The sequence below is a fragment of the Chiloscyllium punctatum genome, chromosome 49, assembly GCF_047496795.1.
Source record: "Chiloscyllium punctatum isolate Juve2018m chromosome 49, sChiPun1.3, whole genome shotgun sequence".
NCBI classification, from domain to species: domain Eukaryota; kingdom Metazoa; phylum Chordata; class Chondrichthyes; order Orectolobiformes; family Hemiscylliidae; genus Chiloscyllium; species Chiloscyllium punctatum.
Window position 1 is genome coordinate 19,964,114 of NC_092787.1, and position 15,615 is coordinate 19,979,728.

The 15,615-nt window shown below is 46.0% G+C and overlaps 1 protein-coding gene across 1 annotated transcript in view; it reads right to left on the minus strand.

Moving 5' to 3' along the window:
• LOC140469334 (adenylate kinase isoenzyme 1-like) overlaps positions 1 to 15,615 on the minus strand; it is a 158,557-nt gene that overhangs the window by 70,266 nt on the left and 72,676 nt on the right. Inside the window, exon 8 of the mRNA XM_072565750.1 lies at positions 3,685 to 3,755. Within this exon, the coding sequence (XP_072421851.1) occupies positions 3,685 to 3,755 (71 nt within the window). The remainder of the gene's footprint in view (positions 1 to 3,684; positions 3,756 to 15,615) is intronic.

Consider the following 15,615-nt stretch of genomic DNA (forward strand, 5'->3'; position numbering starts at 1 on the left):
GACAGCACCTTCCAAACCCATGACCACTTCCACCTAGAAGGACAAGGACAGTAGATACATGGGAACACCACCACCTTCAGGTTCCCCTCCGAGCCACTCACCATCCTGACTTGGAAATATATTGCCATTCCCTCAGCCTCGCTGGGACAAAATCCTGGAATTCCCTCCCTAGTGGCATTGTGGGTCAACCCACAGCAGGTGGACTGCAGCAGTTCAAGAAGGCAGCTCACCCCCACCTTCTCAAGGGGCAACTAGGGACGGGTAATAAATGCTGGGCCCAGCCCATGTTGCCCATGCCACACAACTGAATTTTTAAAAATGCTGACAAGAATGCTATCAAACAAAAGCATGGCAGTGGGCCACATCAGGAGATATGAGGTTAGGTGGCTAAAAGCCTGGGCAAAAAGGTCGTCGTTAACCTACACTGTTGCAATGCCACAGATCCCTAACAGCACGTTAGGCCCTACAGGGGTCCAAGTGGGTAGTTGACCACCACCTTCTCAAGGGCAGTTAGGAAAAGAACTGAGATGCCCGCAAGTGTAGAAAGAAAGACGGGTGAGCCCTGGCATCAGGGGTAGCCCCAGTGAAGATCCTGAGCAGCCCTCACTGTAACCAGATGGAGAAATATCACTAACACTGCCATCTAGCCCTTAGTAGGAGCTATTACAACATTGTAAGCTCATGATCAATATTTAAAAAGGAGATATTTGAGCCCAAATGCCTCCTAATAATTTAACCATAAAAGGTGCTGACATTTTCTTCTAAATTATCAACAAAAGTGATTGCAATATTCAAGTTTACTTTTCAAGTTATACCTTTGATAAATACCCTGTCATGTACCAACATTGAATGTGCTGCATGGTGAATAGCCAATTAAGTATCAAGACCTTATACACCTCCTGGGTCGAGAGCTATTAGCCCACATGGACCAGATGTTAAGTTCATAAAGTGCCAGGTTCTATAACTTAACTCTATTTCATGTTTAAGTAATTAGTTCAGACACCCAGAAATGTGCATTCTTAAAGTGCCCGTCTTAATGTTGAAAAACTTCCAAACACACTTTGCACAAGAATACTCAAACTAAGTATGGCGTGGAGCTACATAAGGAGATATGAGCTCAGCTGATCAAAAGCTTGGTCAAGAAGGTAGGCTTCAGGGAGTGTCTAAAAGTGAGGCAGTAAGTTATAGTGAGGGATTTCTTAACTTAGGGAACTCAGGCAACTGAAAGCACAACCACTAATGGTGGACTGACTAAAACTGGGAATTTGCAAAAGACCAAAAGAGGATCACAGATATCGTGGAGGATCATAAAGTGAGAAGGATCCAGAGTCAATGTTAAGTCAGTGAACACAAGGGAGCAGGTGAACCAGACTTGGAGTTGAGTGAGAACATGCACTCAAGTTTGTGGACTGTGAAAATGGCTGGCCAGTCAGGAAAGCATTGCATAAGGGAATCGGTTTAGCTCCGTTGGCTGGGTTGTTGGTTTACAGAGCAGCGTGATGCCAACAGCATGGATTCAATTCCCATTACTGGTTTGAGGCTATCAACAAGAATTCTCCTTCTCAACCGCTTCCCTCACTTGAGGCCTGGTGGCCCTCAGGTTAAATCACCACTGGCTGCATCTCTTCAATAAGAGAACAATCCCTATGGTCTCATAAGTGTGTACTAGCTACAGGATGCACTGCAGAAATTTATCAACGATCTGGACTATGACAACAATAAGCAATAGATAAATCTAGGGGTAAGGATAATGCAGTCAATTCTGCTGTAATGCATGTTTCTTCAACACAAATTGGCCTTGAAGAATTTAGACAGTTACTTGTACTGGCTATAACACAATGCTGGCCCCATTGGTTTAGATGGTGCGGCTACTGCACGGATTTCTTATAATGCGAGAACAGACCTATTGTGTTATATTAGAATCGACTTTCTCAAATTGGTGATGAGTTTAACCTGCAAGTCACCACATCTCAGGTGAGGTTGGGAATCTGGGACCTTCCTGATGACCTCAGCTGGTACAGGAATTGAACCCACCTTTGTTAAAATTACTGTGCATTGCAAACCAGCTGCCCAGCCAACCGAGCTCCTGAAACAGTGCAATGCAGAGGGTTTCAGCAATCGTTGACTGGAGGCTGGGACTGAGTTGGATAATGCCACAGACATGGCGATGATGGGAGAATGAAGGCAGGAGTACGTGTTGCACTGGCTAATGGGCGTAAAGTTGATGCAACAAACTTGTAAAGCTGGATTTAAGCTCTTTCAGCTCCCTGTTCAGTTTTCCGTCCTTCCTTTACTTTAACAGTCAAATGTTCACCTGTTAGTTTCTGGTCGACTGTACAGAGATTAGCGTTCAATTACCACAAATAGGCATTGTTGCAATTTTCTAGCTTTACATCATCTAAACATCATACAAAATGGACATGCAAAATCATAGCTTAGGAGATGTTTATTTTGAACATATTCTGTGACATGGTTTGTAGCAACACTGTGGGGCTATTGGCAAATCCTTTATTTTTCTGTAGCTTTGCTATTTATTATTTCACGGTTTGTCAAGTGGGCTTTTCCGTTTGCTAGATTCTCCAAGGCTGTCACAGAGGGGATTACTTTTGACCAATGTGTTTCAAAGGATAAAGCAAAAGTGATTTAAGGTTGCCGGGAAGTTAAGGCTACACCAACAACAACAGCAGCAACTTGCATTTATTTAGCACCTTTAACACAGTTGAACCTCACAGGAGCAATCCAAAACAAACATGATGCGAAGCCACACATTAGGTCTGATGGCCAAAGGCTTGGACAAAGACACAGGTTTTCAGGGCTGCCTGAAAGGGGAAAGTGAGGTAGAGAGGCATAAGGAGGGCCTAGGAACTGAAGGAATGACCGCCAGAGATAGACTGAACCCACCGTTCAGTGCCCACCCACCGTCATGTACCAACTGAAGCAGACTTGTTTGCCGATGGCTATGTGGAACTGTCAATGTTATCTCAGCTCCAGTTTGTGCAACATGGCTAGCTTTACCGTAAACCCTCAGCCAGTGTCTCCTTCCATACTCATCTCCATGGTTGGCTCTGAGTTGGAAAGTTCTAAGGTTCCCATTCCACCCTAGGGACTTGAGCACAAGATGGAGGCTGGCACTGCCATGCATTGAGGGAGTGCAGCACTGTTGGAGGCACAGTTTTTCAGCTCTGACTTAAAGCAGCGGGCCGTCTCAGCCGGTCATAACAGATACCTCCATGGAAACATATCAAAGAACAGCCAGGGGTATAATCCTCGATGCCCTGTCCAATATTCAACAGGCAATTGTCAGCGAAATGGATTACCTGCTTGGTACATCTTGCCTGATCATGTGAATCACATTTTACTAATTGGCTGCTGCATCTCCCACGTGACACCAAAGACTGTCCTTAAAAGAGCACGGCATTGGAAGAAAGAATTTTGGAAGGTCCTTGAGCTCAGGAAAGGAGCTACATAAATGCAAATTCTCTTTCTGTCCTTTATCGTTCTGACCCACTTTTATCCTGGCAGCAGCCCCCAAAAGGGGCAAGACTGCTGTAGGAAGGACCTGAACTCTCACTTGATCACCTTTCCTGGAGGGTGAGGGGCTGAGACAGCCTTGGAGGGAGGGGCGGGGATCTGACTGTCCAATGAAGTAGCCTGGGGATTGCCGCAGTAAATGCTATTGCTCACCTGAACATCCGGCCTGTCCCCTTCTCTCGTGTCCCTGTCACAGGCCTGTTGCATCTCCTTCCCTGTCAGCACTGAGGAGAAAGAATAGAACATCAACAGAAAGGTCTGCCAGAATGCAGCAGGTATTTAAAAAAAATACTCTCCCTGAAAATCCACGGGTCTATCTCAGCTGTACAGCTCTGCAAGAAAGGTGTTGTGAAACTTGAAAGGGCGCAGCAAAGATTTATGAGGATGTTGCCAGGGTTGGAGGGTTTGAGCTATAGGGAGAGGTTGAATAGGCTGGGGCTGTCTTCCCCGGAGTGTCAGAGGCTGAGGGGTGACTTTATAGAGGTTTATAAAATCATGGCGGGCATGGAAAGGGTAAATAGGTAACGTCTTTTCCCTGGGGTGTGGGAGTCCAAAACTGGAGGGAATTGGTTCAGGGTGAGAGGGGAAAGATTTAAAAGGGGTCTAAGGGGCAACTTTTTCATGCAGAGGGTGGTGCGTGAATGGAATGAGCTGCCAGATGAAGTGGTGAAGACAAGTACAACAGTTAAAAGGCACTTGGATAGGTATATAAATAGGAAAGGTTTAGAGGGATATGGGCCAAATGCTGGTAAATGGGACTAGATTGGGTTGGGATATCTGGTCAGCATTGATGGGTTGGACCGAAGGGTCTGTGTCCATGCGGTAGAACTCTATGAGTCTATTTAAAAAAGAATTCTCTCCATCTGATTAATTTGTCAGTTATTGTATCTTCATAAAGCTTGCTTGAAGTGAGAACATCAGTATAATATAGAGTCATGCTGTGTTACATCGCACATGGTAATTTTATAGGCCAAGTGTGATCAACAAGCATCTGAGTGTGGACCTATTGAGCCCTGAAGAACTGTCCCTATGATGTGACTGGATTGCCACTGGAGTGTTAATAATGGTATTGTGAGATTCTCCTACAGGGTCTACAAATTCAGCACCATTGACAGATTATGAAATGTTCTCCCCTAGTTATTGCCTTTACACTTGTCAAATGTTGTAATGCACTTCCACATTTTACCAAGTAACTACTTCAAAACATCTAATGCCGGTGTCACCACTGCCCACCATCTGGACCAACCTTCCTTGAGCTCCCTGGTCATTTGTGGAAGTTACAGTTGGTTATGGTCCCAACCCTCATTCCTAGGACTTCTGCACTTTTCACTCCCTCCTTGTTTTCAGCACTGAGACTGGATTGGCAGGGGAAGGGGGAAAGGGAAGGTTCACTTCAGGCACCAGGATTATTTTATTCTGTCACGGGAGGTGGGCATCACTGTGTCCTTGAACTGAATGGCTTCCTGGGCTATTTCAGAGTGTTCTGTGAGTGGTAATGTGGTGGGTTACACAGCATCCATGGAGAGTGTGAGCAAACTAATGTCCCGCGTCTAGATGACTCTTCATCAGCTCTGAGGACACATTAGCTTGTTCTCTCTCCATTGAGGCTGTCTGATTCAGTGCCTGGTCTTGTTACAACCTTGGTCCGAATGCGGTCAAAAGAGCTGAAGTCTTAAAGTGACTCTAAATGGAACCTGGGGGGAGGTTCAAAGGTTCTCTGTTGCCAGAAAAAAAGCAAGGAGAATTAAGGAGAATGAAAGAGCGAGAGACAGGATAATGAAAGAGAGAAGGATGCCTCCATTCTATTTTTGAATATTCATGATGGATACCACTTGTAAGTTTCAATCTCTGCATCGACTGCTATCAAGTGCTGTCTAATCTACTCCCCAAATGCAAAGATTACATTTCAGTCTGCCCAATGATGCCACCTTGGGATTCAATCAGAAGGCATTTAAGAAAGTGTCATATTAACAGAGACTGTGGAAAATCAACGTTCCTGGGATGGGGGCAGCACATCGGCAGGGATAGGAGATTGGTTGGCTTACAGGAAGTGGATGGTAGGTGGGAGTATGTCTTTCTCAGATTGGCAGGTTGTAATGAGCCACAGGGATCAGTGCTGGGAGCTCCCCCATTTACAATTTATATAAACGACAAAGCGGAAGGGATGGGGGAGTGGTTGTCAAATTAGTGGATGACAGAAAGATAGGCTAGAAGGTAAGTTGTGAAGAGGACATAAGGACGTTACAAAAATATATGGATAAGTTATATTTGGATTAGTGACTGGGCGACATTCTGGCAGATGTAGTATGAGGGATAATGTGGAATTGCCCATTTTGTCAGGAATCTATCATTTAAATGGTGAGGGACTGCAGAGCTCTGAGATGCAGAAGGATCTGGGTGTCCTTGTGTATGAATCACCAAAGGTTAACCACAAGTGCAGCAAAACATTGGGAAAGCAAATGAAATATTATCATTTATTGTGTGGGGAATCGAATCCACAATTACGGAAGCTATGCTTTGGATAAACAGGGCAGTCTGGAGTACCGTGTACGATATTACATTAATATACTGGAACAAGTTTGGGAATGGGCGGGGATTGTTTTATGAGGAAAGCTTGGAGAGACTAGACTTGGAGCTGCTGGAGTTTATAAGTGTAAGAAGCAACTCCATTGAAAGATATGGATTCCTGAGGATTCTTGTTGTGGTAGATGTGGAGAGAATGTTTCCTTTTATGGAAGTATTTAGAACCAAGAGGTCACTGTTTACAAACCAGGGGTCACCCTTTTAAACCAGAGAAGGAGCAGAGTGTTTTCTGTCAGAGAGTACGTGTCTTTTGGAATGTTCCTTCTGAAAAGATGGCGGAAATAGAGCTCTTGAACATTGTTGTGGCAGAGATGGAGTCTTGTTAAGGAAGGTGCTAAAAGATTATCGGGGATGGTGGCGATGTGGGTTTGAGGTTACAGAGATGATCAGCCATGCTTTCACTGGACGATGAAGTGGGGATGATGGGCAGAAAGGCCGACTCCTGGTCCTGACTCATACACTCATAGACCATCGACAGGGAATTGAGATTCCTAACAAAAAGTCACAACGTCCCAGTGCCTACATTCCAGTGCAGTCCTGAGGGGCTCAGACCTTATCTGACCCTCTGTTTAATTTAGCTGCAATAGACATCCTTTCCCTGGAGTATACCGGAACACATTTGAACATGTCTATCTGGCTGAGGATGAAACTAGTCTGGGACTAATATTTTTCCAGTCTATTTTATAGTATTCCCCACCTGCCTGTTCACTTCAGCCAATTAGGGATACTGCTGGATTCGAGTGGGTGTCAGGAGCTAGATGTGTCATTCTGCCCTCTGGTGGTAACACTGTTTCTGTCTCCATCTCAATTAGCCTTATTTTAAAGAATTGCTCCTCACTTTGATTGGACACCCTTTTTTGTCTCATTTCTGTCTAATAATCTGCCCTACCTCACTGTTATGAACTCGAGGTCACTCCTCACTCACCCCCAACCCCCCCAGCCCCTTCACCATCAGCTCACATCTTGTCATTAACACGACCCACCTATCTCAGTAGCTACACCCAGTCCAGGGTCATTCTTGATTAAGAACTTATACTCAAAACGTCAACTCTCCTGCTCCTCGGATGCTGCCCAACCTGCTGTGTTTTTCCAGCACCATCCTTTTCAACCCAAGAGGGTTCAGTGCCTTGGTAAATGTCTGACACTGGAATCTCTCGTCCCATCTCATTGCGACACAAAGATCGCGCTCGTGGCACTGTGGTATCTCATTGTCTCACTTTAACAATGTCATGTTTGCCACTGCCAGGGGTTTGGTGCCGGGAGAATGAGACAAATCCCAGGTTAGGTACCCACTGCCAGCACAAACGGCTGCCAGGATTTGGTTGGGGCAGAGAGCGAAAATCCTTGCAGCAAAGTCCATACGCTCCACCTCAAAACCAGCTTTGGAGGGACAGCCCCTAATAGGTTCCGCCCTCGGGTGACTGTCCGCATGAGTTTGTACATTCTCCCCGTGTCTGCATGGGTTTCCTCTGGGTGCTCTGGTTTCCTCCCACAATCCAAAGATGTGCAGATCAGAGTGGATTGTCCATGCTAAGTTGTCCGATAGTGTCCAAAAATGAGCAGGCTAGGTGGGTTAGCCATGGGAATTGCAGGGTTACAGGACTAGGGCAGGGGGCTGGGTCTGGGTAGTTTGCTCTTTGGAGGATCAATGGGCCGAATGGTCTGCTTTCATACTGTATGGATTCTATGATTCTACGATTCTGTGACTAGCCCAGTACAGCACGCCGCTCTCAGGTTCTGTCCCAAGTGATGGGCCATCGGTTGTCCCTCACCTAAAGCCTCCTTCAGCCTGACTGACTGATTGATGCCAGGAACCTGATTGAGAAAATCCAAATTCATTCATTGTTCACAAACAAACACAGAGAAAGGTGAAGAGGCACAGCAGGTCGGGCAGTGTCTGTGCAGAGCGAAACAGACTTTATGTTTTGAGTACAGTATGAATCTTATTAAGAATTCAGTTCAATCATTTTTTTTCAGATTTCCAGCATCCACAGTATTTAAATCAGAATTAATCTTTCAACCTTATCTCATCTTTACTTCCACTTCAATGTTTTGCAGCTTTCTGGACTCAGCTCTGAGTTCAAAAACTTCAGATTGTGAACTGCCACCATCTTGTTCCATCAGTAGTTTTTTGTTTGTTTGGTTTTGCTGGATTGATTTGTCTTGTTTCTTATCATCGAGTCATTGAGATGTACAGCATGGAAAGAGACCCTTCGGTCCAACTCGTCCTTGCCAACCGGATATCCCAAACTAATCTAGTCCCATTTGCCGGCACTTGGCTCATATCCCTCCAAACCTTTCCCATTCATACACACATCCAAATACCTTTTAAATGTTGCAATTGTACCAGCCTCCACCACTTCCTCTGGCAGCTCATTCCATACACACGCCACCCTCTGAGTGAGAAAGGGTACTGCGCTGTGTGTCCCTTCATGCTGCATTCAAAGGCAGCATCCGAGGAATAGGAGAATCGATATTTAGAGAATAAGATCTTCATCAGGAATTGCAGATTGGCACCAACAGCGTGGGTTCAGTTCCTGTTCTGACTGAGGTTACTATTAAGGACTTTCCTTAACCTCTTCCCAACCTCTCCCCAACCTTTCCCAAGCCTCTCCCCAAGCTTTCCTCAACCTCTCCCCAAACCTCTCCACAACCTCTTCCCAACCTCTCTCCAACCTCTTCCCAACCTCTCCCCAACCTGTTCCCAACCTCTCCCCAACCTGTTCCCAACTTCTCCCCAACCTCTCCTCAACCTTTCCGCAACCTCTCCCCAACCTCTCCACAACCTCTTCTCATCCTCTTCCCAACCTTTCCCAAGCCTCTCCCCAAGCTTTCCTCAACCTCTCCCCAAACCTCTCCACAACCTCTTCCCAACCTCTCTCCAACCTCTTCCCAACCTGTTCCCAACTTCTCCCCAACCTCTCCTCAACCTTTCCGCAACCTTTCCGCAACCTCTCCCCAACCTCTCCACAACCTCTTCTCAACCTCTTCCCAACCTCTCCCCAACCTTTCCCAAGCCTCTCCCCAAGCTTTCCTCAACCTCTCCCCAAACCTCTCCACAACCTCTTCCCAACCTCTCTCCAACCTTTTCCCAACCTCTCCCCAACCTGTTCCCAACTTCTCCCCAACCTCTCCTCAACCTTTCCGCAACCTTTCCTCAACCTCTCCCCAACCTCTCCACAACCTCTTCTCAACCTCTTCCCAACCTCTTCCCAACCTCTCCCCATTTCTCCCTGAGGTGACCCTCAGGTAAATCCACATGTTGCTGCATTTCTTAACTTACAACAATGCTTCCAAATGACTTCATTGGCTACAGAGGACTCTGGGATGTCCTGAGGGTGTGCAAAGCACTACAAAAATGCAGTTTTTTCTTCCGTTTTCTCTGACTAATGAAACCTTGCTGACTGCAAACCAATTTTAAACAGAAAGGGTGAGATCGTGGGATTACGTGCCCGTTTTTACTTGGGCTGGATTTGCTGAAGAGAAAACGTCCAATTGGCACCCACACAGATGGACTCCAAATGGGAATGGATAACTCATCACATCCCAGCAAAAACTAACAGGATGCTCAGTGAAGTTTGAGAAACAAGAGAACATTTTAAATTTGAAATTGTCAGTGTGCTTAGGAGAGGACATGAATTGAAATCCCACTGATCAGGGACTTTCACTCCCTCTCTGATTTTAACCATTATCAAAGTCAGTGGCAAGAGAGGATCCAGTTCTGGAGATGGATTATAAACAGGTCCTTTGCAGTACATTTGATGGTACTGTATCTACAGCACAATGTTCTTCGCTTCCCTACTCCCTCCCACTTTCAGAGAAGGTTGGAGGCTCATGTACTGAGCTACAAGAGAACATAAACCAGCACAAGAGTTATTGTTTTTCCCACAAAGAGCTTCTTCCACAGATGTGTTGACGTCAGCCTCCACTATGGCAACCACACATTCATCGCAGCATCCTCTTTAAGAGACAAGGGTTTAATTCAAATGTCCACCTTTGCTCTCTTCCTGAGAGACAATAAAAAGCAAGGTCATCTTTCGTGGATCTCTGTTTTAGGGTCAGATCTCTGCTCAGGGGAGCTTCTCTCCAACAGAGGGAAAGGCAACAGAACAGAGGCCACACTTTCACAGGTCAAGGAGGAAGGTGTCAATGAGCGAAAACTGGATCAACACATCACTGTCAGTGTTTGTTCATCTTGCTTGTCATGTATAAACAACAACCTGCATTCATATGGCACCTTTGCTGGAATAAAATTCCAGGGTAATGGTCTGTGTATGAGATACTGTGCAGTACTTGAATAGGAAGCTGGAAGTACATTGGATATAATACAGAGAGTCAGATAGCGCTTATAAATGGGAGTAAGAGCAGCTTCCATTAAAGCTTCTTTAATCTTTGTTAAAGTGTTAACTTTGTGATTTCAACAGTGTTCTTTCATCCCAAGATGTGACAGCAAAACCTCAAAGGACCCGAAATGAGAGCAAACTCACATCTAGCCACTAGACAGGCAGCCAAAGGTCTGCTGTAAAGGTATGGGTTTTCAGGAGCATTTTAAAGGAGGAGAGAGTGAGTGAGAGAGAGAGAGAGAGAGAGAGAGAGAGAGACAGGCAGGAGGACCGAGGGAGAGAATTCCAAAGTTTGGCATACAGGCAGCTGTGGGTACATGGTGGGTTTGACTAAAGTCAGCTATGTTCAAAGTGCCAGAATTGGATAATTCAGAGGGTGAGTGGAATAGGGAAGGACAGCATGAGAAGGGTCAGAGAGAAGAGTAATACCGGGCTAACCAATGACTGAATTCAGGACAGTAATGGGGTTACAGGCTTGTGTCTTAATTAGACCCCAAAGTAGCATTCGACTGGAGACAAGGAAGTTCTGACAGTGCAGAATTCCCTCAGTATTGTACTGGTACAACGGCCTGGATACTGTCTCTGCCATGAGACTGTAACCCAAACTCTCCCAGCCAAGAGTAAAATTATAAGACTGGCTGAGGTTGGCTCTAGCACAGGGTTTGCCTTTCACCTCGCCAGCTTGGGTCATTGCCAATCAGCCAATGTTATTGTTTACTCTTCTCATCGTCATTGGGACGCCCAGTCATAGCAGCATCCATTGAACCGTTCACCATTTAACGTGGCTGCCCCCATTTGCAGCTATAAATGAAAAGGCCATTTAGTCCATTACGGACTATCTATCCGGGGGGAAAAAAATCCACCGTGGCTTTTTTAAGTGATGTCAAACATTTTGCCTTCAATCCGATCAAAGTTCCATCCCAAATACTGGGTGCTTCAAGTGGTTGCCAAAGAGGCCAGGGGAGCTTTCCCCTGAAATCTGAAAACATAAAACGCACAAATTCTTGATGAAGGGCTTATGCCCTAAACGTCGATTCTCCTGCTCCTTGGATGCTGCCTGACCTGCTGCGCTTTTCCAGCACCACACTCTTCAACTCTGATCTCCAGTATCTGCAGTCCTCACTTTCTCGTAGGAACACAAATACCAAGCTACGATCATCTACAATAGAGACAATCTAACCACCGGCCCTTGACATTCAATGGTGTTACCATCACTGGATCCTCAACTATCAACATCTTGGAAGTTTTCATTGATCAGAAACTCACCACATAAACAGAGTGGCTACAACAGCAGGTGAGAGGCTAGGAATGTTGCAGCAAGTAACTCACCCTCTGACCCTTCGCAGCCTGTCCACTATCTACAAGGCACAGGTCAGGAGTATGATGGAATACTCCCCACCTGCCTGGATGGGTGCAGCTCCAACAACACTCAAGAAGCTTTACACCATGTGTGACAAAGCAGCCCACTTGATTGGCACCACATCTACAAGTCTTCACACCCTCCACCGATGCTCAGTAGCAGCAGCGTGTACTATCTACAGGACGTTCTGCAGAAATTCACCAAAGCACTTTCCAAACCCACAACCACTTCCATCTAGAAGGACAAGGGCAGCAGATACATGGGAAGGCCACCATCTTCTCAAGTTCCCCTCCAAGTCACTTGTCACCCTGACTTGGAAATATATCCCCATTCCTTCACTGTTACTGGGTCCAAATCCTGGAATTCCCTCCCTAAGAGCATTGTGGGTCAACCACAGTAGGTGGACTGCAGTGGTTCAAGAAGGCAGCTCACCCCCCACCTTCTCAAGGGGCAACTACGGACGGGCAATAAATGCTGGGCCCAGCCAGCGACCACACCCCACAAATGAATAATAATAAAAATAAATTCTCCAGCCACTGCCACATTGCTGTTTGTGGGACCTCACTGTGTGCAAGTTGACTTTCATATTTCCTGTGTCAAGATTAGATCAGACTACCTACAGAGTGGAAACAGGCCCTTCAGCCCATCAAGTCCACACCGACCCGCCGAAGAGCAACCCACCCAGATCCATTCCCCTAACACTCGGGCAATTTAGCACGGCCAATTCGCCTAACCTGCACATTTTTGGACTGTGAGAGGAAATGGGAGCACAGGAGCAAACCCATGCAGACACAGGGAGAATGTGCAAACTCCACACAGACAGTTGCCTGAGGCAGGAATTGAACCTGGGTCTCTGGCGCTGTGAGGCAGCAGTACTAACCACCGTGCCACCCGTAATGAATACACTTCAAAACATTCTTCAACAGGTATAGAGCGGATCACTGGCGGCTTGTTGACTTACTGCACTGCATGGTTTACACTGCAGGGAGTGAAAGTGTGAAGCGAGTTTATTCCAGTGTTTTAAAGGTGATCTTATGGAAGCATAAGGTCGAGGCAGGAGAATGCTCCCCCTTCTGGTGGAATCTGGAAAAAGGGGTACACACTTTCAGAACAAGGGAAAGGGGAGGTTGTCCATTCTAGACAAGGTGTAAGACAACCTGAAACATTAACTCTGTTTCTCTCTCCACTGATGCCCCTGGACCTGTTCAGCCTTTTACAACAGCTTCTGCTTTTATTTCAGATTTCCAGCACCTATGCTACTTTGCTTTTGAGAAGGGAACTTGAAATGTCCCTGCCCCACTCCCAGAGACTTGGCAAATTGCAAAGGCTCTTCCCCATACTTTATCTCCTCGGGGGATAAAACCCTACATTTTTGTCACAGGGGAAAATAATCTATTAATTACACTTCTGCTGCACTTAAGGTTCACTTAAATATTTATGAATTTAGATGTCCCTTTACTATGGCCACAGCTTGAATCCTGAGTTGCATGATAAGTTTAACATTAGTTCAGTGGTGAAACATTGCTGAATGGCTCCATCTGTATTTGCTAATGAAGTGCTATCCAGGCAGCGTGCTATTTAAAATGGCTGCAGATGGCAGATTCTGTCTCGATTGCAATGAGCTGTCATTTCCCGCAGATTTCATTCCTTCTCAAACACCTCTCATTGCATTGGGAAGCAATTAAGACAGCAATTAAAACAATCGAGTTATATTATGCAGAGACACATTGGCAGTGAAGGCAGACTTCACAAACCCACTTAATACTTGACTAGAATTTATATTAGCGTGTCTTCAATGAGTGAAGAAGAGGCTAAGGTACTTCACAGAGGCATCAGTGTAACTAAAAAAAGAAGAGAGCTCTTGTGGTGCATTGGTAGTGTCTCTATCTCTGAGCTAGAAGAACCCGGACTCAAGTCCCACCTGTCCTTGAGGCAGGTCATAATATACCTGCAATAGGTTCATTAAAAATGGTAATACAGGGAGTGTGAAGAAATATTTACACTTATGTAGCACCCTAGTGTGTTCCAACACACTTCACAGCCAATGTAGCAATTCTGAAGCTTCGTCATGGAAAGAGGAAGATGATGTCTGAAATGGCCAGAAACTGGGTTGGATTGGCTTAAGCCTGAAACGTCAATTCTCCTGCTCCTCGGATGCTGCCTGACCTGCTGTGCTTTTCCAGCATCACACTCTCGACTTGCATTGTAAGGTGCAGAGGAAGGTGCTCAGGCAAATACCAAGACTCTAAGGGGGTGAAGGAATGAGCTCAGGAAGTGTGGCCCAACAAGCTGGGGATAGATAAAACCCCAGGCTGCTCCCCTTCACTGTTTTGCTCACACAGCATTGCCCTTTGATGAGAAGGGCAGTGCTTGTCACTGGCCACTCGGGTGTTTTTTCTATCTTCCTGGTGGTGGCAATTGAATAAAGATTCGTGCACTTTGTGTCTCTCACTGTGTCTCACACCTACGCACACACACCATGGGTGCTGGGGAAAAAATAAGCACTACCGCACTTCGTGTGGGGGTAAAAAAAAAAGAAAAAAAAATATAACCAGGAGAATCACACAGCATTGCCCTTTGATGTGAAGGGCGGTGCTTGTCACTGGTCACTCGGGTGAAAAAAAAGAAAAAAAAAGAGGAGTGTCTCCACCGACACCCTGGAGCTGTTCAGGGAGAGGTGGGCGCCACAGGGAGTGGAGTGCATCATTTCTCCCTCCAACTCTATTTTGATTTAGTCCCTACCCTCCCCTTCACTGTTTTGATCACAAAAAAAAAGTAAAATCCCAGGCTGCGAGGGGCAAGTCTGAGGCTGGATAGCTGGATGAGGGCAAGAAGGGAGGAGGCCATGAATGGATTTAAACACTAGGAGAGTTTTACATTGGAGTTGTTGAGGGTCTGAGAGCCCTTGTAGTTCAGCCAGGAGGCGGTGATTAGGTTAATGTTATTTGGTGTGGGTTGTGAGTTTGAACAATCTAAAGGGAAAGAATGGAGATACCATTAGATAGCCCTGTGTACGTACAGATCGCAAAGGCACGGTTGAGGGTTTCAGTGGCTGGGGGTGTGTGGGTTCAGGCTATGCCAGAACAAGCCGATGTTACAGAGGGGGAAAGTCCGTGATCTTTGCGATGAAGGCCAAGCATCTGAAACAGAGAATGGCAAAAATCTCACACTTTCCCAAAAAAGTCTCAGAATGTCGGAAAGGGGTTTGTCTTTGTTGAGGATTTTGTGACAAGACGACATGGTTGATCAGGCAGACTCTGCCTTAAGCACAACAGCAAGTGGGAACTGAAACAGTCACAGATCCTAACATGGAGCTCATTAGGTTACCACATTCAAACTCTGACCAGTGCTGTTAGGGTACTCAGGCACCTCATTCCCAACGCTGATGTGTCAATGGTGTCCTGGTGCCACTGTTTGATGCAGCAAATGATCTGAGAAATAGTGGCCCAGAATTTCTTTCAAGTCACATTCCCGGGATAGTTTAAGGTTCTGGGATTTACATATTAATGAATCGATACCTGCAACCCATTCCAAAGGATTCCCGCATTGGGTGACTGTCTGTGTGGAGTTTGCACGTTCTCCCTGTGTCTGTGTGGGTTTCCTCTGGGTGCTCTGGTTTCCTCCCACAATCCAAAGATATGCTGGTCAGGTGAATTGGCCATGCTAAATTGCCCGTAGTGTTAGGTGCGTTAATCAGGGTAAATATAAGGTCGGGGAATGGATCTGGTTGAGTTATTCTTCAGCGGGTCAGAGTGGACTTGTTGGGCCGAAGGGCCTGTTTCCATACTGTAAGGAATC